At 48.0% G+C, this 26,564-nt stretch overlaps 2 protein-coding genes across 2 annotated transcripts; one reads left to right on the top strand and one right to left on the bottom strand.

The window, feature by feature from the left end:
* Positions 1–376: 376 nt before the first annotated feature.
* CLSTN3 (calsyntenin 3) lies at positions 377–15,805 on the top strand. Its single transcript, XM_054801469.1, has 18 exons — positions 377–787; positions 3,480–3,602; positions 4,569–4,764; positions 5,253–5,461; positions 5,769–5,918; positions 6,566–6,751; positions 7,129–7,398; positions 7,688–7,800; positions 7,873–8,035; positions 9,137–9,193; positions 9,969–10,126; positions 10,309–10,457; positions 10,913–11,139; positions 12,218–12,388; positions 12,995–13,140; positions 13,273–13,408; positions 14,796–15,013; positions 15,099–15,805. Exons 1-18 carry the CDS (start codon positions 703–705, stop codon positions 15,267–15,269), a joined length of 2,928 nt encoding a protein of 975 aa, XP_054657444.1. The 5' UTR covers positions 377–702; the 3' UTR covers positions 15,270–15,805.
* Positions 15,774–26,564, bottom strand: LOC129195445 (solute carrier family 25 member 36-like). The gene is made up of 7 exons (XM_054801484.1): positions 26,341–26,564; positions 19,504–19,680; positions 18,976–19,053; positions 18,555–18,655; positions 17,875–17,941; positions 17,397–17,680; positions 15,774–17,297 (listed from the first exon to the last, which is right to left on the bottom strand). Exons 1-7 carry the CDS (start codon positions 26,379–26,381, stop codon positions 17,098–17,100), a joined length of 948 nt encoding a protein of 315 aa, XP_054657459.1. The 5' UTR covers positions 26,382–26,564; the 3' UTR covers positions 15,774–17,097.

Genomic DNA, 26,564 nt, shown 5'->3' with positions numbered 1-26,564 from the left:
CCCTCCCCTCCCCGCCGGCCCTTCCTCACGCCGTGACGCCGGTGGTTGCGAGCTTACTCCCGGCCCACACTCCCCCCGCCCCGGCCAACCCGTCGAGGAGATGCGGCGGCAGGCTGGCAGCTCCGCCCTGCCGACCCCGGGGCGGATGGGCGGCGGGCTCTGGATGCGATCCGCAGCCCCTCGCCCCGGTAGCCCCCCCGCCTCTTCCCCGATCTTCACATCCCCCCCCTCCCCGGCCTGCTCCTCCGGCGTCCCCCTGCAGCTGCGAGGATGCTTCCCGGGGCGAAGCACCGGGCGCCGGCTTTGAAGCCCCCCCACCCCGCCCACCACGGCCAGGCGCCCCCAGCCCTCGCCCCTCTCCGTGCCCTGCCCGGATTGCAGTGAGAAGGAAAAACAGCGGCTCCCCCGCACCGCACCGCACCGCGCCGCGCCCCCCCGCAGCACCTGGCGCGGCGGCCCTTCGCATTGGCTGCCGACCCCCACCGGCCCCGCGCCGCGCCCGTGACGTCATGTTGCAGTGGCGGGGCGGGGCCGGGCGTGGAGCGGAGCGGGGCTCGCGGAGGTGCCGCGCCGTCCCTGCGCGCCGCCGCCGCGGGAGCGAGGGCGTGGGCCGGGCCGGGCAGGGCCGGGTAGGGCAGGGCAGGGCCGCGCCGCGCCCGCCGCTGTCCAGTAGCCCCGGGCGGGCTGGGACCCGCCGCCGCGATGGGCGACCCTCGGCCCCGCGCCGCCGTCCTCCTCCCTCTCCTCTGCCTCTGCGCCGCGCTGCCCGGCAGCGCCTCCAACAAAGGTGAGCGGCGGAGCGCCGCGGGCATGGTCCCGGGCGGCGGCGGGGCGCTCCGCAGGGACCCTCTGGCTGCCTCCCGCGGCGGGGCTGAGGGACACGTTGGCCGCGGCTCATCCATCCGCGCCCGCGGTGGCGGTGCGGCTCCGCGCTGCCCGTCGCCTTCGCCTGGCACGTTTTTGTCGGGGGATCTCCGCGGTCCCCGGCGGCTCCGGCTTTCTTTGCCCCTTCGGGCTCTCTCATCCCGTCCTCTCTCCATACATATTTTCTCCATCTGTCTTCTACCACCGCTTCTTTCTCCATTCCTTCCTCTCCTTCTAGCATTCCCCTCGGGTTTTCCTCTTTTCCACCCACTTGTCTTGCTTTTGTTTCAGTTATCGCTGTGCGGATTTAGCTTCCCTTCCTTAGTGTGCTGAGAGAGAATGTGTTGCTTCTCCACAGACCCCTGTGGTCTCCAAAACACATCCCCTAGCTCCATCTTCAATTCTAGTTCATCCATCTACAATCTGTCAATAGGAATTATTGTACAGTCATGTATTAATTATGCAGGTTGCTTATATAAAACAGTATTTTATGTGCTAAATATGTAACAAAACCCCCAAACGCTACAGCTGTAACATACTGAATGCAGATGTTCTTTGAACATGTAGGGCGGTGGAGAAAGATGTAGGTTTCTAGATCTGTGCCTATAGAGAGGCATGAGAAATTCATCCGACAGGAGTGCCAGTGCATCAATCATCTGATGGGGTGGGAGAATCTGAAAACATGCGAGGGTCTTGGGGGTCATCAGGGAACATGACACCTCAGGGTGCTTTCTGTGCTTCGGAAGAGGTAGGGCTACAGGGCAGGTGCAACACAGAGCTCTGTGGATGCTGACATTGGCAGGGACATTTATTTGTACTGCTCTGGTGCCAAGGGGCCCAGTGGCGAGGCAAGGCCCCTTGCGCTCTGGATTTTCTCTCTCCTTTGTGAATTTACACTCTGAAACGTCTACCCACCTCTGGCAAATTATTTTAGATTTGCAGCAGCTTTCTTGAAGCTGGTAGAAGTCTGTATCTTAAAAAATATTCCCAAAATGTTTTTCTAATCTCCAGGAACTAATTTCCTGAGAAATCAGATTGGTGATTCCCAAGTTGCAGGTGGATGCAGCAAAGGATTTATCTCTCTACCACCAGCTTGTTACCCCAGCAACAGGGCACATTTGGTATTTGTATCATGGATTCCCACCTCGGTGGTGTGGCGCATGGACTAGAGCCGTCACGGAGTGGAATCTGGTGGGGGCAATGGAGGGGTGAGGTGAAACATGGGCACTTGCACACAGGGAGGATTCCACCTGCATACTGAGCAGGATGGATGTTTCTCTGGATTTCCTACGCAATGCTTTATAATCTTAATCAATGTGGTGAGGGAGAAATGCCAACCCGCGCTCTTCGCTGCTACGCCAAGCCGGGTCAGCCTGCTCTGCCCTGCTGGTGCATCCCCACTCTGACCTGTCGCCCTGCCTGCTGGCCCACCACCCAGCTCCAGCAGCATCCCCTCGCCCCAGTTTGCAGGAGCTCTTGGTTGTAAGGGATGCTGTCCCTTTTGACTCAACACATCATGCCATGCCGGTGTGGTTTCAGAGGATGCTGTGCTGCAGAGGATGAATTCACATATTGGAAGCAGTGCCCTTGAGGGGAAAGGCTCTGCATCCTCCTCCCCACCAGCTCTCAGCCATGCTGTGCTCAAAGTATTGCTTGGTCATAATAAATCTTGGTCTCCGGGGGGTTGGGGAGTGGGGGATTATCTGGGAATGGGGGTTGTAACTAGGCCATGTAATATAATCTCTGAGGCCCATTTGGCAGGGAGTGGGCATGGGGGAGGGGTTTTTAATTTGTAATGATTTTTCTTCTCTCTCCCCTCCTCTCCCCTCCCCTTCCCTCCCCCCACCCCTTTATTTCTCCCTTTCCCTGCCCCAGAGCCTGTGTGATAAAGATTAATTTGCTATTTCTGGGCCTGTGACATTTTTCAGAGCCTCCTGCTGGCTGCTGCCTCCATGCCAAGCCTGGCTGGGCTCCAGCCAACGGGATTAGCAAGGAGGGGCCAAGGGAATATGGTGCTCGCCATGGAGTGGGGAAGGAAGGAGCAAGGGACCGACTCTCAGAGTGGGTTGTTATATGTGTAGGATGACTGACTGGAAGTGTACCTGGGTACGTGTGTGTAGATTCTGGGCCTTAGTCCAGAGGATGCGAGGCATAAGTGATAACAGCTGCATGCAAGGCTTGTCCCCTGGGGACACCCCAAGGGAAGATGTATCCTTGATACTTTAATTATGGCTTCAGTGAGCTAAAGGATTTAGCATTTGGACTCTGTCTCCAGAATCAGGCTACTTCTGCCTCTTGATTTCATTTTTTTAAAGTGTTCCAGCTTTCCTGGGTGCCCAGATGCCTCTCCCCATATTTCTAATAAGATAGTAATGAGGAGGCCAGAAGGAACACATTGTTTCTGATCAGGTCCCCCAAGAGCCACGTAGAGTAGAATTGAAGAAAGATAACTTCTTCCTCCCAGCCTATTTTAGACTTCTTTATTTCCAGAGAAGAAGGTGGGGAGGGGTGGTTGTTACCTGCCACTGGATGATATTCTGCTCTTTTGCAACTGAATCTGTCAATGACGGCTAATACATTCTTGTGCTCCATCCCTTACCCCAAATCCACCTCAGCAAACAAGCACAAACCCTGGATTGAAGCTGAGTATCAGGGCATCATCATGGAGAATGACAACACAGTCCTGCTCAACCCACCGCTATTTGCACTGGACAAAGATGCTCCACTACGCTATGCAGGTAGGTGGGTGGCAGCTCTGGGAAGGGTGGGAGGCAGGGAGAGACTTATGAAGAGGCAGAGACAGGGTGACATTCATCCCTGTGCTGGATTCTAGTTCTCTCCAGGAAAGGATCGCCTCCAAACCTTGTTCCAGAGGAGGTCCCCAGTGAAGTCTGGAGGCAATTTGGGCACAGCTTGATTTAGGATGCTGTGAGCTGTTTCCCTTAGGGAGAGAAATTGAGGGTGGAGCCAGCTACTTTTTGACGCAGTTCTGCTATTTCCAAAGATCACATGCACAGCTCTGTGTCTGTGAGTACTGGAGAAAGCTGGTAGGGCACACTTTGTTGGCAGTGCTACATCCCCTCACAGTAAGCAAAAATCCTTGAAACTACAGACAAGGCTTTACGAGGGTTGTATTCCTGGTGCTTGCTTAGGCCATGCCGGGAGCTTCCTCACACATCCTCCCTCAGCTTTGGAAGAGGAAAAGTGGTCCCTGTGAGCTGAACTTCAGGATTTAGGTGACCCTATCTGCAGTTCCCTGCGGCACTGTGCACATCCTGCGTATGTGGGTGGATGAGACATCACGGATCTTCATGCTTAGGCTGTCTATCTGCAATATATGGCCTGTTTTGATTCCCTGAGTGATGCAGAGGAGAAATAGGTGCTCCCTCAGTTCTGTGGCTGTGTAGCACTAATAAATCTAGCTCGAGCCTTCTAACTTCTAATCTTTCTTGATGCTGGTCAGGACTCCTTGCCGTAGGAGTAGTCTCCAGCAGAGGGCAATCCACACCATTAATGGCTGTAAGAGATGGCAGGTGGAACTCCTAGGGAACCAAAAACTGCTCAAAATGAGAGGTGATAATGAGGGAGAAAGGAGAGTGTAGGTTAGAAAGGAAGAAAATATGGAGGAGGGAAGCAAGGGGGCATAATATGCTCTCCTCAGTCGTTTTCTTTCTCCCCTTCCTCTCTGCCTTTGTGGGTACCAGGTGAAATCTGTGGCTTCAGGATCCATGGGGCAGGGGTACCTTTTGAAGCTGTGATCCTGGACAAAGCTACAGGTGAGGGGCTGATCCGAGCCAAGGAACCAGTGGATTGTGAAGCACATAAGGAGCACACATTCACCATCCAGGCTTATGACTGTGGAGAGGGACCTGATGGAACAAATACCAAGAAATCACACAAGTAAGTCCATGCAGTCATTGCTGCATGTTAAAAAATGCAAACTGTCACAGAAATGCAAATGAAAATTGCTGTGGGAATGCTTCCTGTAGCCAGAAGTATTTTTCTCTAGCCTTGATACTATAACTCAACATGTTAATAAGACCCAGAGAGAAATGTTCACTGACTGAGTCACATGAGTGGATACACTAAAAATGAGGGCTGTTTGATGGTTGTGTCTAAGGGTGGTGGTTTATGTTGCATATATATACGGGCAGGAGGTCCAGATTACATGTTCATTCCTTTTGCTCTTTCTCTGGGGTGGGAAACCATTGTCCAAGCTCCTGTGTGCCAGCATTGCTGTGTTGAAACCAAGGTCTCTTTCCTTGTCCTTGCTTTTGATGGCTGGAAATCAGACTGGTGCACTTTAGGGGAGTGACTTATACTGAAATTTAGGTGGTGTATGGCTCCTAATCAGCTGACCAGTTCTTATTCATGTCTCTGTGCATCAGGGCCACAGTGCACGTTCGAGTAAATGATGTGAATGAGTTTGCTCCTGTCTTTGTGGAAAAGTTGTATCGTGTGGCAGTGACTGAGGGAAAGCTGTATGACCGCATCTTGCGTGTGGAGGCCATTGACAGAGACTGCTCACCACAGTACAGCCAGATCTGCTACTATGAGATCCTGACCCCCAATATTCCCTTTCTGATTGACAATGATGGTAAGAATCCACACCTACCATGAGCACATCCCTCCCCCTTTCCCGCTTTGCTCCCTCTCTGCCAGTCCCTTTTGCTGGCAGAGCTGTGCTATATGAATTTTCTAGTACTGCTGATCTATCTCCCCTGGTGCAGAGATGCAGCAGCCATTTTATAGGATGCTATAGCTTGTTACAGAGTGGCACTGTGGGGGTTCAACCCCTTTTTGGTTGTTTTTGTAGTTGATCAAAAATGACAGTGATTTCTAGAAGGAACATCTTTGAGGAGACTGTCTTTCCTCTCCCTTGATCTCTTTGTTTTGCTAACCAGGGAACATTGAGAACACGGAGAAGCTGCAGTACAGTGGAGATCGTCTCTACAAATTCACAGTGACAGCCTATGATTGTGGAAAAAAGCGGGCTTCTGATGATGCTGAAGTTGAAATCCAGGTGAAACCCACCTGCAAGCCCAGCTGGCAGGGTATGAAATCTCCAAACACAGTTATGTCTTCCCTTTGCTTTTGCTGAACTACTACTCAGTCCTGCTCTTTGCAAATGTTTGTGTATACACATATAAATTTGTATGCCCATATATATGGTTCAGTTCTGGCACTGACACATCAGACTCATCTAAGGGGATGCAGCAGACATCTAAGTCTGTTACAAAGCCACTGAAAGTCAATTCTGACATTGGAAAATCATTCCTTGGATTACCGTGAACTGCTATGTATTTGATAAGGCTTATAGGCTGTATTCAATGTAGATTGTTTTTGGGGCTGCTCATATTGAGGATATTTGGCTTTTCCAGAGGTGGTGTATGCCTACAGGTTCAACTTAGTAATAGAATTAAGGGGAAATCAACACAGCTAAATATCTGCTCTGCCCAATAAGAGAGGTTGGCAATCCAAGAAGTGATGCTGCACTGGTACTAGCTGTAGAAGATGAGAATTTGGACTCTGTGCTTCTAGGAAATATTCCCTTGCACTGATGCCAGCTGCATAAAGTTGTCTTTTCAACACGGAAAGGGCCAAAAATCTCTGTTTCTGGGCTAGTCCATAGACGCCACTTGTGTGTGTGCCAAATGTCCTTGGCAGGACCTAACCCCTCTCTTTCACCCTTCTTCATTAGGGTGGAACAAGAGGATTGAGTACACCCCTGGTGCAGGCAGCCTTGCGCTCTTCCCCAGCATTCACCTGGAGACCTGCGATGAGCCCCTGTGGAACATCCAGGCCACGGTGGAGCTGCAGACAAACCATGTGGCCAAGGGCTGTGACCGGGATAACTACTCCGAGAAGTCACTACGCAAACTTTGCGGTGAATTGATTCTTTCCTGGGCCAAGGGGCAGCTATAGCACAGCACCCTGTCCCTTCCCCTGGAGGGCTTCCTCATGCAGCGGAGATGCTGGGGGATGCATTCCTCACATCTGCTGTGGTCAGTGGGGCTGGGAGGACACCTAGCTCACGTGCTGCCTTGAGGGGCAGTGGGCACCCTGCCTGTATTTACAAGGGCTCCCTGTGCTTTCCTTGCTGGGTAGCCAGAGGTTTCTGTACATTGCCCTGGTATGCAGAGTCCATGGGACTTCCCCCAGCAGAGATGGAAAAGCCATCTAGCACCCTCTTTGTCTGTTCCCCAGTTCTCAGGCTCCTTATTCTCCTGTGCTGACATTCCTGACTCCTTCCCTTCTCATTAGGTGCTGCCTCAGGAGAGATTGACCTGCTGCCAGTGCCTAGTCCCACGGCAAACTGGACCGCGCGGCTCTCTGTGCACTACAGCCAGGACAGCAGCCTCATCTACTGGTTCAATGGCAGCCAGGCTGCTCAGGTGCCAGTGGTGAATGGGCCGAATGCCCATGAGGGGCTGAGTGACCACTTCACCCTGTCCGTATGGATGAAGCATGCCGTGGTGCCTGGCAAAGGCAGGCGGGAAGAGGAGACGGTGATCTGCAGTACAGTGCAGAGTGGTGAGATGCTTCTCCTGGGGTGGTGACACTTCTGCCCACTGCCTCTAACTTGTTAGAAGGGATTGTCCCTGCAGGAGGAAATCTCTCTTGTTCCAGAGTGGGACATGGGCAGGGGTCCCTCCTTAGGAACACAGCTTCTTCAGGTGTCACTTTTTCTGGGAGCAGTCAAGCCTGCTGTGAGCACGTGGTGCTGAGTGCCAGTCATGCTGGCTGGCGTGTGCTTCTGGGCTGTGACTAGTGAGACTGCTCTGAGGTGTGATATGTAACTCCCTGTGCTTGTCCCCGGCAGAGGATGGCTATTCGCATTACTCTCTGGCTGTGCACGGCTGCCGGATTGCTTTCCTCTACTGGCCATTGCTGGAAAGTGCCAGGCCTGTGAAATTCCTCTGGAAGCTCGAGCAGGTGAGGAAGCGTTTGCCTCTTCCCCATGTCCCTTCTCCTTCTACCCTTTGCTGACCTCTTCCTCTGCTGTAGGTCTGCGATGACGAATGGCACCACTATGCCCTCAACCTGGAGTTTCCCACTGTCACGCTCTATGTGGATGGCGTCTCTTATGACCCTGCCCTCATCCACGACAATGGCCTCATTCACCCCCCACGGCAGGAACCCTCGCTCATGATTGGAGCCTGCTGGACCGGTGAGTGCCTGCTCCCTGAACCATTCCCATGTGCCAAACAAGGGAATGGAGGGAGAGCCAGAAGAGGTGAAAGAAACGCCACCCAATACTAAAAGATACAAACCACATTGCAGCCATCTTGCCTCCTTGGCTCCAAAGCCAATGTGGCTCCTTCCTTCTTTGTGGACCAAGCCAGCAGGCCACAGTAATAATAGCTCAGGGACAAGTGTCACTGGCAGCTTCATGGACAACAGCAGTAGAATATGAGATGGATAACCAGCTTTCAGGCAGAGGAGAGATGAAACTCTGCACCTCATTCAGGCATTGGCATTTCTATCAAAGCTTTTCACCAGAGAGCAGGCAGTACTATTTGTGCTGCAGGTTGTATTGATGGGGATTTCTGTGTCTCAGGGGTCTATATGAGGAAGTCACAAATCATTCTGTAGAGAAATTGGGTTGGAGGACAAAGATCAGGTTAGGAATATAGTTAAGCCACTACCAGATTAAAACCCCTTCTGTGGAGATCTAAGGCTGCATTTCCCAGGTCTTTCAGTTCTCCTGCAAGAGTGAAGCAGGACAGAACTAAAGGAATTTGCCTGCTGCTTGCCTTCACTCCAGCAGAAATTTCTAGCAAGATCAAATCTTTACTCTAGTACTGCTTCTCCCAGGTCAGGGATCTTCCCACAGTGCTGTGCTCTTGATTGGCCTTTTGCAACAAACAAATATTAATCAGCTTGGGACACCCTCCTGGAACCATCTAAGTTTCAAAAGGATGCTGAGAACACGGCTTGTTGCGAACATGGCTAGGACCATGTTCCGGAAATGGAAATCAATTAATTTCCAAAATAGATATAATTGGGAAAGGAGAAAAAAACCCCTGTACTTTCTCCCTTGTACCAGTTACTCATCCTACAGTCTCACCATCCCCTTCATGAGAGGGACTCTACCCTCTTTCATCTGTGATGTGCTGTCTCTAGGGCTGAAGGATGCACTGCTGGGCATGTGACTCCAGAGCTCTTCTTGTGGACTGGCCAATACAGGCACTTGTATAGATACTTGCCTGACTCTGTAACTACCCTCTTCCAATGCCTTATTGCTTGTCTGAACGTTCTCCTTTTGCAGAGGAGAAAAACAAAGAGAAAACCAAAGGAAGCGAGAATTCCACTGATACTGTACAAGGTAGGGAAAAGAAAGATGGTTCTCTTCCCCTCTTCACCATGCATGACTATCACTTCTTGCATGGTGCCTTCCTCATACAGCTTCCCCAATCCTGTCCTGCCACTTCCCACCATCTTGGGAGGAAAACCCTTATTTGGCATATTGGTCCTTGATATCTGTGGAGCATGAAAAGGCTGATAGGAGGACTACAGCCTGCTTTGAAAGATGGAGTATGCATTTCATGTGGAGAAAGAGTCCTCATGCCTGATCGTGAAAGTTGGTCTCTGAAGAACACTATAGACATTAGAGACATCAGGAGATGTCACCTCATCCCTAACTATCTATGGAACATATAGTTTCTTTTAAAAGCCCTCACAGGAAGCAGAGTGACAAGGGGACAAGAAATTGTTTCCATCTGGCATTCAGCAGTTTGGCAGAAACTTCTCTACGCTACCCACTGTTCACTGCCCTAGTCTTTCTGCTGGTCTGTTTTTCTCACATTCCCTCATCTGGAATTCAAAAAACTGTCATCTCCTTACTTCAGCATCCCCTGTTTTCTTGTTGTCTTTGCTTTTCCATGTCCTGCGCACCATTTTGTCTCTCTTTACCTCCCTTAACATCCGTATGTCCCTCACGCTGTTGCTTCTGTTGCGTTGGCTTTGCCATGCCCTGTGCACCCTTCTGTCTCTCTCTACCTCCCCTAATATCCATATGTCCCTCACACTGTTGCTTTTGTTGTTTTTGCTCTCTTCCTCGCCATGTCTCTCACACCCTCCACCTCCCATGTTTCCCTCAGGAGATCCTCTGTTGATACACCACTACTTCCATGGTTACTTGGCTGGCTTCACTGTACGCCCTGGTAGCTTGGAGAGCCGGGAGGTTATTGAATGCCTGTATGCCTGCCGTGAGGGGCTTGATTACAGTGACTTCGACAGTCTGGGCAAAGGGATGAAGGTATGCCCATCTGCCCAGCTTGCATGGGTCTCCTCCACTCTCCTCCCCAGCCTTGCTTCCCAGGACTTTGCCTGCTCCCCCTCCTCAGACAACTCCCCACCTTTCTCCTTTGTGTCTGTCTTAGCCTGGACTCTTGGCATTTGCCAAGGAACCCTGAGTATTTTTTTCTCTTCCACCTGTAGGTTCATGTGAACCCCTCTCAGTCCCTGCTCACCTTGGAGGGTGATGATGTGGAAACCTTCAACCATGCAATCCAGCATGTGGCTTACATGAATTCACTGCGCTTTGCTACCCCTGGGGTCCGGCCACTCAGACTCACCACTACTGTCAAGTGAGTGGACAAAGCAGCACCTCCGGCTAAGTTCAGCAAGAGGGTTACCTCTCTTTTGACTAAAATTACACTCCTTCACCTTGTATTTTAAGTCTAATTGATGGTCTTGAAATGAGTAAAAGTCTTCCTGAAAATAAATACTAAAGTATCCACTATCCAAATGGATACTGTAATACTGGGTCCTGGGATCTATGCAGGCAGCAGAACTTCATGGTGTTCCAGGCATGTGGGCTGGTTTTAATTTTCTCTGTGGTGTGTGGATGTGACCTGAGACTCCTGAAACCCAGTGATGTCATTCCTACCACACCTCTCTGTCTTGGACAGCAGAGAAGCTTTAGGAAGACTACCAGAAAAAGGATATTCCCTTTGCTGGCGGTAATGGGCAGGAGGTGTTCTTTTACAGTGTTGCTGATGGAAGCTTGGGCTAAGTGATGCTTTCTACTGCTCTCCTTCAGATGTTTCAGTGAAGAGTCCTGTGTCTCCATTCCTGATGTGGAAGGTTATGTTGTGGTGCTACAGCCTGATGCCCCCCAGATCTTGTTGAGTGGCAATGCCCACTTTGCTCATCCTGCATCAGACTTTGAGGCTCCTGATGGAGTCCCCCTGTTCCCCAACCTCCAGATCACCTGCTCTATTTCTCACCAGGTGGAGGCCAAGAAGGATGAGAATTGGCATGGTACCGGTGAGTGGAGTACAGGGCAAGGTATGAGACAAACTGGAAAGACCTGCAAGAGTTGCTGTCCTGCAGAGGAAGTAGAGCCCCTCATTACACCCAGAATAGGAGAGAGTTTACAAATACAGAAGCAAGACACATTGTCTGTCAATATGTAGGCTAATCAGTTCTTATCCCTTTCTGCTCCTCCCTGCACTTTTTCTATCCACACAGTTCCTTTGCCTCACTCTCTCCTCCTCCTTTCCCAGGCTGCTCATTCCTAATCCCTTTTACATTTTACCTACATTTCCCTTTATTGAATCCAGCACTGGATGGATGTCCTGCCTGTTACCCTCTCCACTCAGTCTCCCCCTGCTTCCTTCTCCTGCTTTCCTTATTTCTCACCCCCTCCCATCTCTTCCTGCATCCCTTATTTCTATGAATTCCCCAGTCAGTTTCCTCACACCCTATAATATCTTGTCCCTCAATTTCTCTCCATCATCCCCGTATTGTTTGTCTGCACTCTATGCTCTACATGTCCTTTCATTTCTTTCATATCTCTTCTGCTAATGGGATTTTTTGCTCGTAGTTTTCTGTTTAGCAGCTTTGCCTTCCTCATACGATGATGAGTTTCTTGACTTGGAGCAGGTTGGTCTTAGCCCTGCTGAAAGCAGTTAGTCATTGAAAGCAGTTGCCATTTTAAAGAAGAGAAGATCTCAACCATGGTAACCAGCAGTCATGAGACAGGGGAAAGCTTTCAATAGCACTCGGGGTCTGGGAATGTGTGATACCATTGTTCCTAATTTGCACATTGTCAGTGTCAACAGAGTCCTTACAGCCAAGATGTGTTATCATGAACCAGTCTGATAATAGGATGTTGTTCCAAAATAAAGTGACTTTATTATGTGCATAAATAATGTCATTAGAACCAGGAGGACTCCTCAAACAAGTAATTAGACTGACAGTGATTTTACTCAAGGTCAGTGCTAGCCAGAGAAAGAGAAGTCGTTATGTATGATGTGATCACTTTTAAATAAGTGGGTACCACTCCGAGTAACTCCTGGCTGTCTGGCTTTCTGGCCCTGCCTTCTTTCTGTTTGCATCTTAGTGACAGACACACGAATGTCAGATGAGATTGTGCACAACCTGGATGGCTGCGAGATCTCATTGGTGGGAGATGATTTGGACCCAGAGAGGGAGTATCTGCTCCTGCATGGGGCACTGCTGCAGCAGCGGGGCTTAGAGCTTGTTAACACCTCTGCCTACCTGACCATCACAGGTAAGTCCTCTCCTTGGCCACAGCTGTCTAATTACCCCTCTCTCACTGCCTGTCAGGCATCGCTGGGAGAAGCACTTAACCTGCCGTTAGAGATGCATTGGTGTACTTTGTGAGACTCTGAGGTGTGACCGTTTCTTGAAGCCCTGGCTTTTGGAAGTCCCAGGCCATTTCCTTGGGGAGGTGGCTCCTCCTCCAGCACACAGTAGCAGGGCAGAGTGTCTGAGCTCTCACCCAGGCTTGTATCACTCCTCCTGACTTACTCCTTGGGGTCTGGTGTTCTCAGGTTCCAGCAGCATTTTGCGTCACATGACTGGGGGACAGCACATCCCAGAGGTTGTGGGCTGGTACAATGCTATTGTACTCTCCAGAACTTAACAGGGCTGTTGCTCTTGATCCCTCCTTCCCTTCCACTTGTTTTATCAATGCAAGCAGGGACTTCATCAGGTCCTTTGCAGCCAGCTCCATCTCTACTCCCTTCCTAAAATTAATGAACCCAGCATTGCCTTGGATTCCTCTGTAGCTCCTACGTGCTACAGGGTTACAGTGCCAGAGGACTTTGAAGCAGGAGCTTCCTCACCCCACACCAATTCTCTCTTCTTGTCTCAGGCGTGGAGAGCATTGCAGTTTACGAGGAAATACTACGCCAGGTCTCATACCACATCAGCCATGGGGCTGCCCTTTATGAAAGGAAGTTTCACCTGTCCTGCACTGAGATGAATGGACGCTACTCCAGCAATGAGTTTACTGTTGAGGTACAAGATCGATACATGCACACGTAGGTGCTTGTACATGCATGGAGAAGGACATGCTGGACAGGAATGCACACGGTGTAGAATGTACCATTAACACAGGGCTGACTCTCTCTCGCTCTGGTCTTTCTGCAGGTGAATGTCCTCCACAACACAAACCGAGCCGCTCATCCTAACCATATTCTGAGTTCCCAGCAGTTCATGCACCGAGGTCATCATTTACCCCCAGAGCTATCTGGACACAGTTTGGCAAGCACCCATAACAACCCAAGTATGTAACACTATCTTTTGGGTTGCAGTCTGTGTCAAATTGTGGTTTAGAGCTTGGTGCAACAATCCTCCTCTTTTGGTGTGCTGTTTTCTTGATGTAGAAGCAGTCTGAAATCTACAGCTGAGAAGGTTGAAAAAGAACAACAGTAAGCTGGTAGGATTTCATTCATGCACCTTGCTGGTGCCCATGCAGGCTTGGGTAATGTAAGTTCAGAAAGAAACTTCAACAGCAGGAAAGAAATGAGAATCAAGACTGCCACTGCTCTAAAAAAAAAAAAAGAGATGGGACTACATGGGGCCAGCAAGGCAGACAAATACAGATGGCACCACACAGACAAGAGGAGGATTCTTGCCCCCGAAAGAGAGGAGAGAGAAGCCTGAAAGCTAGACTAGAGATTAGATTTATTGGTTTGTGCGGGCAGCCATGTGCTACAAGCATGACCACAGTCCAGTTGGCTCCTCCTGGGCTGTGAAAGCTCTAGAACTGTTACAGAGGACCCTGCGTTGGGTTTGGCCCCTGTTGTAGGGAACATGGGAAGCACCTTTGGTGCTAGCTTTTGCTGCAGCTTCCCACAGCAGCTATTCCCAAGCTGGTCCAGTCCTGCAGCCAGCACTGAGCCACTGCAGGGACAGCCTACGTACGTGCTGGGAGAGCACCAAAAACCAGCCTTTGCCAATCCCTTCCCCAGCTCTGCCCCAATGCAGCAGAAAAGGAAATGTTGTCCCTGCTCTGCAGAACCACCCAGAACAAATCCATGGAGGGCCTGGACAGATTTTGCAGGGAGGGAAGGGGGTTATCTGGGGAATCAAGGTTCAGCCTACGGGCCTAGAACAAAGGGATGGGAATTGGGCTAAGGGTCTTAGACTAATTTCAAGTTTTCTCCTGTGGAGAAGCCAGGCTTTGATGATGGCACTAATTAGGTCATCGTAGCCCTCACCTCTGGCCCATGTGCAAAGCAGACTTCTTTAGGCTTCCTTCTTTCTCTGCTGCTTGCACAGAAATCACACCCTCTGAAAATCATCTGTGTGCCCTTAGAGGCTCTCCCCGGTACACATTTCTCCCTCCCAAGAGGGGGATACAAATGGCTGCTGTGCAATATATATTGGTGACTTCTGTAGATAATGATGTGCAGTGTCTACAGGCCAGGCCAACATCAGAGGACACCTGGACCTAGGCATCCTGGAAAGCCATGCAGGCCTCAAGCAAAGAGACAGCAGCTGAAGGCAGGAACTGCTGGTGCCCAGGGGAGCAGAAAACTCAGGACATATTCCTGACTAGACCAAAAACCCAAGCTCTGCCCAAGAACCCCAGTTCCTGCAGGTCAGGTTGGAAATGGATGTTCCTATGATAGACTCTAACCATGCTTTCTCATTTTCTGTCTCCAAAGTGGTCCCCAGCGCTGCCACTGTCATCATTGTGGTGTGTGTGGGCTTCCTGGCACTCATGGTGATCCTTGGCATCCTGCGCATCCACTCCCTGCACCGGCGGGGAGTGGGGCAAGAGGTCCCTGGGGCTGCTGAAGGGGGGCATACGAGCACTGGGGGCAAAGAGAGCGACATGTTCTGGGACGACTCAGCCCTCACCATCATAGTCAACCCCATGGAGGTGAGGAGCAGCCACAGCGGCCGGGGCTGGGCAGGCAGCTGGGGTGCCAGATCCTTCCACTTACCCCCATGTCTCACCTCCCCAGTCCTACCAGAGCTGCCAGGAGAGGGCAGCAGAAAGCAGCGAGGGCAGAACTGGCGACGGCATGGAGGATGAAGATGACAGCACTGACTCGGAGACACCCGACTCCCCAGACAGCAATGACATGGATGACCGACACATCATCGGCAAAAGCGACAGCTCTCACCGCTACTAGGAGCTTTAAAACACCAGTCCAATGGATCCCCCAAAAACATATGGCTGGAAGGAGGAGGTGTCTTACTTTTGACTTCTTCCTTCCCCTACCGTGTACACATGCGCTCCTCCCTCATTTGTCATTTCTGCCTCCCATGTTCCTTCATCTTCTGCCATTCTCATTGTGGACATTCCCCACATTATTGACCCTGGCTCTCTAGAAACATGTGTTAGGGCACTTGCACATGACAGTGGCACAGTTCAAACTATGATGAGGAAGGAGGGGCTTGGAAAGAATGGAAATTTGGAAGGAGCCAGTCATAGGGCTCAGAGTGGGGTCTCTCACAACCCCTCCCCAGATATTATATATATATATTGTATATTTTTTCAATGTTGTTGTTTGAGGTTTATTCTCGTTTCATGCAAAAAAAACCCAAACCCCACCACCGCAGCTTGTGTCGCTTTGTAAAATTGTTGATACTCCTAAACTAAATGAATGAAGGTAAGAAGGATGAGGAAACAAAAGTGGATTTTAAAATAAATGGATTTCAAATAAAATGTTCAGGGTTTCTGCAGTTTTTCACTACAAGCAGGGAAAGAAACAGTCAGTGTAGCCTCTAATGTGAGGCTGGAGATTGTCCAGAGCATGTATTAACTGAAATTATTGCCTTATCTTGGGGAAGGGTTACATTTTTTAGTGTATGTGTTGGAACAAGAAAAACACATCACCCCTGACCCTGCCCCCTGCCTTTTTGAGAGTCAAAATACTCTTTGTAAACACAACGTAGCCTTCCCCAGGACACAGGGCTAGGAACCCATAGAGGAACAGAAGGCATCCCAGCCTGTTACAGGCAAGTGTTAATGCACGCAGCAAACTGAATTCTTGATTGCAGAAAAAAAAAATAAGGTTCTTTCCATACACTTAGTGTATCATCAATAGAACCAGGCCAAATCCTCAGCTTCATACCTGATCCACTTTGTTTACCAGCATAAAAGAGTATTTTTCACACCAGGGGTTCTAGCTTGTAGCTGAACAGCCCCTGCACTTCTGAGGGAAAGAGGCATCTTCTCTTTCTATTGGGAATCTCTTTCTACTGGGAATGGAGGGGATAGAAACACAACAGATATTGGCAAAGCATGGCTGTGAGCCCAGTAGCATGAGTTGTTAGGGTAGTGCTTCACAGCAGGTTGGGCTTCTTCCCTTGATCTACTTGGTCAGACCCTGCAAGACGAAAAGAGGCCGTCAGCTGCCTGACACATCTTGGGGCAATGGCTGCCCATGTTAAGGACCCAAAGGAAGATTCTGCAATAGGACATGTGCTGGCAGCCAAGGTTGAGAAATCCTCCTTAGGGGTAGGAAGGTTAGCATGGTAGGTGAAAGTGGACGAGCCCCTCTGAGGGCATGAAAGGTCTCAGCACAAGCTCTGTGCTTGCTGCAGTTCTCTCAGATGTCTCAGCTTTAGCCTGTCTTCACATCCAACTGTGCCCACGGATGGTTGTTACTGGGTCCAAAAGAAGTGAACATGCTGAGACGAAGATACTCTTATGCCTTCTCCTTTGTCTCCTTCCCAGTAAGTTCCATGCCCTTGTTTCATATAGGGAACTTAAAGCACCTGACATCTTGAAGCACCAGAATAATTCAAGTCTCCAGAAAGAAGAAAGGCTACATTGTGCACATTGGAGCCAAAAATCTTGCACAAAATAGTCTTATATCCTGAGAATGCTATGCCTGACCCAGTTCTGATATGAGATGAAAAGCATCACCTCTCAGAGCATAGAAAAAGACGAAGTCTTAGGACCATGAGGTCCCTGTACCTCTACAGCAGCCTCAGCCAGGTGCTACAGTGTGCTTACAAGGTGGAAGAGGCTAAATGTACGATGAGTTCATAGGTAGCCATCATGATAGCTGTGTTTGGGATCTGGCGAATCAAGTGAGCCAGGAGCCCTCGGTATAAAGCCAAGGGTCCCTCTTCGTGGACCACAAGCTGCAGAGTCTGTATAAAGGAACGGTATCGTGAGCCTTCTTCTCGCAACCGTGTCCGAATGACCTCTGGAGAGACAAAAACGAAAGTGACGTTAGCAGGCTGATCCTACAGGCATGGCATCTCCCATCCAGGGGAACAGAAGCAAGGAGAGTAGACCCACTCACCATGTGGATATGCAATGCATGAAGCACATGTTTTGGAAACAGCAGCAGCTCCCATTAGTCCAAAGAAATCGTGGCTGTTTGGGGAAAGCGTGAGTGGTGGGGAAAGGGAATGATGGCTGTTTCTCAGCCGCTGTTTCAGTGCTTCATAGATGACAAAGTGTATGATGGTCTCTGACACTCCAGCATAGGAAGCAGTGATACCACGGTAAAATCCACGAAAGCCTTCAGTACGGTACACATGCATGGCACATTGGAGAGCATTGCTGGCCATCTCCCCCTTCACCCTGTAAAGAGGAGGGAGGGTTAGAATGGCATACTGTGCCATTGACCTAAAATGCTGTTGTGGATACAACTGTATGACTCTTCCCCAGCATGCCTTGAAGGCCTACGTTCTGATGGCGAGTCACAGACTCCAACCCCACCCCCAATCCAGTCCTGATTTGACACGGAGTGGCTCTGCGTTGCTAGCCTGCCTTACCTGGCCTCCAGCTGCATCCTGGTTTTCACTAACCAGATAGGGTTGGTGAGTGTGGCAGAGGTAATGCCTGGAGAACAGAAGAGGAAGGCAGCCATGAGCACCAGGATCATGCTGACAGTTTGTGAGGAGGTGCTGATCTATCAGCTCTCTGAATTCTGCTTGGCAAGCTGCAGGCATTTGCGATTTGAGAATGACCTTGAGCTCCAATGGGAGAAGAGACATTTAGGGCAGACTATTTGATTGTCCTCCTCCCCCATTCCAGCCTTTGTCTGGTGGTAATTAGCTCCTCTGCCTCCAACATAACCCTACTACAGGCCCTGGTGTTACAAAGAGGCAGGAAACAATGGGCTAAACTTGCAAGAGTGCAAGATTTTGTTAGAGAAATGATTCTGTGAGTGGTCTAAATTACACACTGCCTTCTCCCTCTCACAGCTGAATGGAGCTCTTTTCCTGATAGGGGTAAAGACTAGATCCATAACTTGAAGAGATGAGCTTAAGAAGAACAAAGAGTGAGAAAAAGTTTTGGTTAACCAAGGAACTCACTGCTCCAGGTGTGGAGGGAGAAAACTTCAGAAGAGAGAGCAGGACTGATGGGAGCAGCAATAGGGAAGGAATGAAACCCATTTACACTTACAGACAGAAGGACCCCTTGGCTCTGATTTGAGACAGAAGAGGCTCACCTGCACAGGCTGCTGATAGCATGTGTACTTTCTTGGACTCTGGTACAAGGACAGCATTGAGCCTCTCCTTAACACCAGAATAGGCAGCAAAATATATAGCCCTGGTTGGAAAGAAACACAGAAGAGGTTACAGCTTACCTATGAGGAGCAGAGACAGCACTGCTGTGGGGTCTCACTCCAACTTTTCTTACTCCCAGCACAGGTTTGTCTAACGTGACATCAGACAGCATTTATACTAGGCCCTCAGCAATTGTCTTCTCTTACAGCTATGATCAGAAGGTCCAGAGAATGTCTGTGTGAAAAGGTCCTGTGGCACAATGAGCACAAGGCCCAGACTGCTTTCAGAATGTGGAGCAGTAGCTGTCACAGAGGTCCTTTAAAAAGTGTACAGCATGAGCTATCCTCAGGGAGCAGTACTCACCGGGAAGGAGCAACCCCAACAAGGTTTGGACCCAGACCTCGGAATAGGGATCGCATGCCTTCCTTCTCAAGGATGGCCCTACAGAAGGAAATGAACAGACAAATCAGCAGAATAACTAAGCTGGGGGCTCTCCAGTTCCTCCTCCTCCTCCTTCGTTCTTCAGTAGTCCTTGTAGCATCCTCTCCTCACCTCCCATCTTATCTTTTTCTGCCTTACTCTCATTTTCTCTCCAACCATTTCTCCTTTTGCCTTCAGTCATTTCTTCCCATTGTTGCTGACGCCACCACTCTGTAGCTGAGAAATTTCTCACAGTCCCAAAAGCTGCCTTGCAGACTCAGAGTGCAAAGCACAGATCAACTGTGAGAAGCAGATGTATCTGTGCTCTGATGAAAATCCCTACCACACTTGCACTTTCCAGAGCCTTACCTCAAATGCTACTTCCATCGCTCTCTCCCCTCCTCTCTCTCCACCTGATGGTCAAACCTTCAGCTCCCTGGTACTATCATGCACACTCCCTATCCTACTCACCTCAGCAACTTCAGCACTCCAGGAGATGGTGGGGTGGGGTTCATCAGCCTCACACTCATCCCTGGCAGCTGTATCTCCGAGAGGCACAGAGGCCGCAGTGTCAACTGGGATGACTGCAGACGTGTCTTCACCACTTCCAGGGGACAGGTCAGGATGGCTCCAGCTGTGCCACCACATCTAGGGCATAGCAAGGGCATAACAGCACATGTAAGAGTGACCCCTGTGCAGGAACAGGGCAATAATTCTGACCCTGCTCATCCACAACCTCTCCCCTCTAGGAGAGGAGGTTAGGTCCCCCAGTCTGCGTCACACATGACCTCCTGCTCTGACATTGATTAACGTAATAATGGCTTAGCTTGGGACATCTCCCAGCAGCCTCACTCTGAATCCTCACTCAGTGTTTGAGACAAACAGTCCCAAGTCCATAGGGACTCAGCAGTCCCTCAGCTCAAAGCTGCTGATCTTTGCATTCAGAATTTCCCAGAGCAAACATTTCTGCTGCCCAACCTCACTGCAATGCCTTCTGCTGAGATCAGCAGGCACAGTGCCTCACACCTCCCCACAGCGGCATTGGCTCATAGAGGGGCAGCACAAAACTCTCCCACCCCATTCAGCCACACATTTGCAAGGCCTCGTAAGCAAGATCTGTATTTTCTGCCAACAGCCAGGCTCACCCCTAGCCTGACTTGCTTAATGAAAGAGGACTCTGACCTTCAGCAGACAGAAGCTATTTTTGGAACTGATGAAATATCATCATCAATCAGTCTAGTCACACCTCAGTAACACTGAAAGGACACATATCCCCTTTTTTATCCTTTTCTGCCACCCAGGGACAAGTCAGAAGCGATACGTTCAGTTCTCAGCTTCTGCCCCTTCAGATCCTTTGACCAATAACTCTATTCTTCTAGAGAATGCTCAGTACCTGAAAGTCTGTTTTGAGGTGAATTTGCATCGGACTGCCATGCAAGAGGCTTTGACAAATAGACAATTGTTCATATCTGCTATAGCCAAACTTGCTTTGCTTCACAAGAGATGGAGGCTTAAAAAAAAGCTCGCTCTGCTCCAAAAGAAAGAAAAGCCAACCAAAGAACTACAAGATACCAGGAAAGAATCGAGTATATCAACAGAATTACATATGATGGTACAGGACAGCAAGTGGCAATAGTTCTGAAGAATTTTTTTGAAAAAGTATTTACAGCTCAGCGCACATATACATTGCTCTCACAGCCTTTGCTCCTAGGGCTTCACTTACTGCAGGTCAGGGAAAAAAAGAAGAAAAAAAAAAGAGAAAAAAAGAAAAAAAAGAGAAAAAAGAGAAAAAAGAAAAAAAAGAGAAAAAAGAAAAAAAAGAGAAAAAAGAAAAAAAAGAGAAAAAAGAAAAAAAAGAGAAAAAAGAAAAAAAAGAGAAAAAAGAAAAAAAGAGAAAAAAGAGAAAAAGAGAAAAAAGAGAAAAAGAGAAAAAAGATAAAAAGAGAAAAAAGAGTAAAAGAGAAAAAAGATAAAAATAGAAAAAAGAGAAAAATAAAAAAGAGAAAAAGAAAAAAGAGAAAAAGAAAAAAGAGAAAAAGAAAAAGAGAAAAAGAAAAAAGAGAAAAAGAAAAAAGAGAAAAAGAAAAAAGAGAAAAAGAGAGAAAAAGAGAAAAAGAGAGAAAAAGAGAAAAAGAGAGAAAAAGAGAAAAAGAGAGAAAAAGAGAAAAAGAGAGAAAAAGAGAAAAAGAGAGAAAAAGAGAAAAAGAGAGAAAAAGAGAAAAAGAAAAAAAAAGAGAAAAAGAGAGAAAAAGAGAAAAAGAAAAAAAAAGAGAAAAAGAAAAAAAAAGAGAAAAAGAAAAAAAAAGAGAAAAAGAAAAAAAAAGAGAAAAAGAAAAAAAAAGAGAAAAAGAAAAAAAAAGAGAAAAAGAAAAAAAAAGAGAAAAAGAGAAAAAGAGAAAAAGAGAAAAAGAGAAAAAGAGAAAAAGAGAAAAAGAGAAAAAGAGAAAAAGAGAAAAAGAGAAAAAGAGAAAAAGAGAAAAAGAGAAAAAGAGAAAAAGAGAAAAAGAGAAAAAGAGAAAAAGAGAAAAAGAGAAAAAGAAAAAAAGAGAAAAAGAAAAACGAAAAAAGAAAAACAAGAAAAAAGAAAAACAAGAAAAAAGAAAAACAAGAAAAAAGAAAAACAAGAAAAAAGAAAAACAAGAAAAAAGAAAAACAAGAAAAAAGAAAAACAAGAAAAAAGAAAAAAAAGAAAAAAGAAAAACAATAAAAAAGAAAAACAAGAAAAAAGAAAAACAAGAAAAAAGAAAAACAAGAAAAAAGAAAAACAAGAAAAAAGAAAAACAAGAAAAAAGAAAAACAAGAAAAAAGAAAAACAAGAAAAAAGAAAAAAGAAAAAAGAAAAAAGAAAAAAGAAAAAAGAAAAAAGAAAAAAGAAAAAAGAAAAAAGAAAAAAGAAAAGGAAAAAAAGGAAAAAAAGGAAAAAAAGGAAAAAAAGGAAAAAAAAAAAGAAAAGAGGCCTGGATGGCTATTGCAATGAAGTCCAAGAGTTGAAGATCTGGCAGCTAGAAGGTTATGCAGATAATGATGCCAGCAACTAGCAACTAGTTATGCTACTCTGTTACACTCATGCTGCTTTGTCAAGCCCTTTGCAGATCTACACAGTGGTGATGACTTGCAGAGCAGCCAATCAGCAGCGATTTCCCTCAGGAGATACTGTGAGTGGTGGGAGTCTGGGATTAGGTGGAAAATGACCAAAGAACTTAGCTGGGGCTCAGATGGCAACACAAAGCAAAGCAGTAAACATCCTGGCTCAGGTTCTCTGGATGAACAAGCTAATCAAGCACAGACACCAAGACAGCCTACATAGCAATCCAGGAGTCACACGAGGCAGGGCCTCATTTTACAAAAGCCACTGTGATTCTTTCCACAGAGACCATATTCATTCAGGGTCCAACAGTCCTGCTCTTTACCACAGTTTCTACTAATTTCCCTGATACAGGCCTGTTGTCTTCTTGACAACACTTCTTGAGAAGTGTAGTTTCCTGCTCAGGAGAAGATTGAGTACAGTGGTGACAGATCAAGATGTCTAAGAAATCTCAACAGAGCAGTTTCAACTTCTTATCTAAAAGCTGAGCAAATACTACAACAGGATAGCATTTAGAGAAGCAATTGCTTGGTATCCTAAAGATTTTTCTCTCTAACAGTGCATAAGGAAGCACAACTTTATGTAATGTTTTCATAATATCTCATTTCTTCAAGAAATCCCTACCTGAGCATGGTCAGGATATGAATTTGAACCCACGCCTCCAGTATATATAAAAGTTTCCTGAGTTCAAGTTCCTCAAGCTACTGGTATGTATAGCTAATAGAGAAGAATTTTAAAAGCAATAATAAGAGTTAAAGAAATTGTTACTCATTAGCATGGTGGTCATTTAATCAGCAGTAAGAGAGTCCGAGGTGAAGGGGGATCTCTGAGCCACTATGGCTCAATGGCAAGACTGAGGAGGATTTTTCAGGAAGCAAGAACACTGACTAAACAAAGCTAAGGAAATAAGGTGTACCAGTTGTTCAAAACTAGAAGAAATCTCAACTATGATGTCTTATCACATGCTACATGATGATACAGCTGCTCACAAGGTATGAAAGGCATAGGTCTCCAAAATTCTTCTGTTTCAGGAGAAATGGAAAATTATGTACTCTCATCACAAAGAGATGAACTATTTTTCAGTCCAATACTAATGAAGGCAAAATTGAACAAAATCTGTTTGGAACAGGCAGGCACAAAAACCCCATGGCCATGGATATTAAAAATAGTTGATTGAAGAGACTTCATACCTACAGATTTAAATGCTTAAGAAATGTTAGGAGACTTGGGAAATATACTAGCTTAGAAGAGTTCTAATGTCTACCAGGACTAAAAAAAAGAAAAGAAAAAAAAAAGGTGTATTTGTAATAATTTATGTTGCTAAGATTATATGGTTATATGACCTGAGATTCACGCTGGAAAAGCATTATGGAATCAGATCACTATAGAGTTAAAAGACACATTGTACTAATCAATGTGTGTGTGTGTGGGGGCTATATTGTTGGGTTTTTTAATGGAATTTACCAAACAAAAGCTGGATTCACAAAAGCAATTACAAAGATGTAACATACTTCAGTTTTGCCAATAGTGAGCTTGATATTTCACAAAAACACACTTAGATCTTTAGCACTCTGTCCACAGCACAGATGCTGAATGGATTAAAATCAGACCACAAAATTTCAAAAAGAAGAAAAATATCAGCCCATCTTTCCCTGCCCTGAAACCAGTTGTCAGTAGAGAATTAAACAGCAGTAGGCCAGCAAGAGTGTAGGAACATCACTTCTAGACTAGACCTAACAATTTTCAGTTCTTCCACCAACACACAGGAGGTAACATTTTACTCTTGATAAAAATCCATGGGTGACAAATATTGTCACAGTACTAAGCAAAGCTGCAATGACTGGCAACTAATGAAAAAACACATGGAACTGAGCAGTCACCAAGGGTCCTTATACTGGGCTTAAACTGACAGGTTTAACAAAACCAAAACCCTGAAGTCATTACTTTAGAAGCAGGAACAAAAGCAATTCCTGCAAAATATGATGAAGAGCAGCAGCTGACAACCAGTACAATATGTACTCCCAGAGAAAAGCAGTGGCAAAACCAACTGATTGAAGAAGGCAGGTACTTTTACCTTAGAAAACAGTACTTGCCTCTAGATCTTGCTGTCACATTTTAAAAGGAAAACCAGAAAGCTGGAGGTGGCAGAAAAAGAGGATTAGTTGAGAACAATACAAAAACCACCGTTAACATTTTTTCAATGCTCTGACAAAGGTATGAAAACATGCACAGCGGTGACAAGGTTTACTGGTAGGTCACATTTTAGCCCTTACTTAGGCTAGCCAAAAATTGAGATGGCTTGAAAAAGCTTTATTTAAGAATAGTAATGCTAGGTCAGACAAATCTGCAGTTAAACCAGGATTCTGCCTGGGACACAGGCAAATAAAGATCACCTACAGAAGAGTAGGAGAAATATCTCCAGAACACTCTCCCAGCTTCCCACAATTTTCAGCTCAGGGATTTTCCTCAGCCAGAAACGTTGCATTGCATTTAATAGCCTTCAACACATTCTTTTCCATTAATCTTTTTAAAATGTTTTCTGGACACATAAAAAGCTTTTACCCTCTAATATCCTGTGGCCAGGAGTCCCACAGTTTAACTGCACACTGTGTTAAGAGCTATGTTCTTGCATTAGTTTTGAACAAACCTCTCACAAGTTTCATTTGATGGTCCCCACTTCTCACAGTAGAAGATAAAGTGAACAACTGTTCCTTCATCAATGAGATCTATTTCATTAGGTTAAACAATAGCATTAACTATATGCTGCAGCAATAACCCAAACTTCTTATTCATCTCTTTTTCATCTCTTCGGTTTTAATTAATTGTAATTCAAGGATTATTGCTTAATGAGTGAGGACAGGATACACACTGAGAAAGCTCCCGCTAGCAATGCTCCTCTCACTAGCCAAATTCTCAGTTTTTCAGGAACCAAACTAGAAAATGAGGATGAGGAAAAGCTTAAGAAGAAAGCGCAGAAATAGGAAGAATTATATTAAGAAAGGCTAAGATGCAGTGACTATATAGTTCAAAGGATAAATTAATAAAAGAGAATAACATATACAAAGTCACACTGGGAACAGAGAGGGCAAGTACATATAAGCAAAGATTAGCATGGCACAATAACTGCATTAGCTCCAGAAAGCTGGACATTTACTAATTAAGAGCAATGAAATGCTGTGCTTTATTGCACACACTATACCGTGGACCTCATTGTCACATGGACTCCAACAGGCTGGTGGAATTTGGAAAGGGATCAGGTGGCTGTCTAGGCAAGGGAGTTCTGCAGTTACTCAGCAAAGTCCAGAGGACCATGATATCTTCTGCTTTAGGACATCATAAACTTAAAGCTCATTGTTTTGAGACTTAAATGTTTCTTAAAAAGAGGAAGGGACTTGCTCAAGGGCACGCTGTGAATTCAGAGGCACTGCTGGGATCCACGCTCCACACACCTGACTCACCAGAATCAGCTGCACTATTTAAAGAAGCCATGCAGGAATCCCAGCCATGTGATGATGGAGGGCTGGCTGCCCTCCCAAAGATAAGGATGCTCCACCGTTTGCTCCACTGAAGAGGCCTCACGGTGCCTCTCATTCTCCTGTCCAGCGCCCTGCTTCCTTTGCCCCCCCATCCCCAGTAAGCTCAGGCTGGATGAAACGCCAGGCAAAGACCCCACGACTCACAGGGAAGCTCCCCTTCTTCCCAAACTGCAGTGCTGTACATTCACCCCAGTGCTACGTGGCTGTGCCACACCAATGCGCTTACGTTTGAACCTGGCGCAGCAAAGTAAGCGCCGGTGAGGATTATGGGGCACAGGCAGTATCTGGCCTGGGGCAAGGCAGGGTCTCCTCCCCTCCGGCTCTTTGGCAGCTGCTGCTGGACATGCGGACCCGCAGTCGGTCCCCAGCGCAAAACAGGGCCACGACCCGAGGCCCGCCTGCGGGGAGCGGCGGTGCAGGCCGCCGCCGCAGGCCTCGCTGCTCAGGGGCGGGCAGGCCGCCGGGAGGCCGCGGCGAGGGAGACCCCGGCCTGGCAGCAGGCAGAAGTAGAAGAGGGGCCCGGAGCTGCCCGGCCGCCGTACCCGCAGGGCCCGGGCCGACCCGAGGGAGAAGGACGGGCCGTGGGCCCGGCGAGACCCCGCGCCCATGGCAGCCCCGGGCCCTCCCGGACGCGTGTCCCGGAGCAGAGGCCGGCGGGCCCCGGCCGCCCCGCGCGGGTCCACTCACCCTCCGGCGAGCAGGTGGAGCAGGGTGCTGTGCTGCGGCATGGCCCGGCGCTCTGCCGCGCCGCGCCGCTGCCACCCGGCAGGCCGCCGCCTGGCCCGCCCGCCGCCCCGCGCATTGGCTCCCGGCCGGCCGGAGGAGGCGCCCGGGCGGTTGCGGGGCCGGGCTCGCCGGCGGCGGCAGCGGGAGGGACGGGCCGGGGCGCCGCCAGCCGGGAGGGCTGCGTG

Source organism: Grus americana, chromosome 1 (assembly GCF_028858705.1).
Source record: "Grus americana isolate bGruAme1 chromosome 1, bGruAme1.mat, whole genome shotgun sequence".
NCBI classification, from domain to species: Eukaryota; Metazoa; Chordata; class Aves; order Gruiformes; family Gruidae; genus Grus; species Grus americana.
This window is presented reverse-complemented; position numbering and strand designations above follow the sequence as displayed.

What these genes read in the sequence shown, in the direction of transcription:
- CLSTN3 (XM_054801469.1), top strand. Translation starts at nt 703, where the DNA reads ATGGGCGACCCTCGGCCCCGCGCCGCCGTCCTCCTCCCTCTCCTCTGC. An exon ending in GATTGGAGCCTGCTGGACCG is followed by an intron (nt 8,036 to 9,136) that starts GTGAGTGCCTGC and finishes CTCCTTTTGCAG; the next exon opens with AGGAGAAAAACAAAGAGAAA. An exon ending in GCAATGAGTTTACTGTTGAG is followed by an intron (nt 13,141 to 13,272) that starts GTACAAGATCGA and finishes GTCTTTCTGCAG; the next exon opens with GTGAATGTCCTCCACAACAC.
- LOC129195445 (XM_054801484.1), bottom strand. Translation starts at nt 26,381, where the DNA reads ATGCCGCAGCACAGCACCCTGCTCCACCTGCTCGCCGGAGG. An exon ending in GTTGGGGTTGCTCCTTCCCG is followed by an intron (nt 18,656 to 18,975) that starts GTGAGTACTGCT and finishes CTTTCCAACCAG; the next exon opens with GGCTATATATTTTGCTGCCT. An exon ending in ATGCATTGCATATCCACATG is followed by an intron (nt 17,298 to 17,396) that starts GTGAGTGGGTCT and finishes TTGTCTCTCCAG; the next exon opens with AGGTCATTCGGACACGGTTG.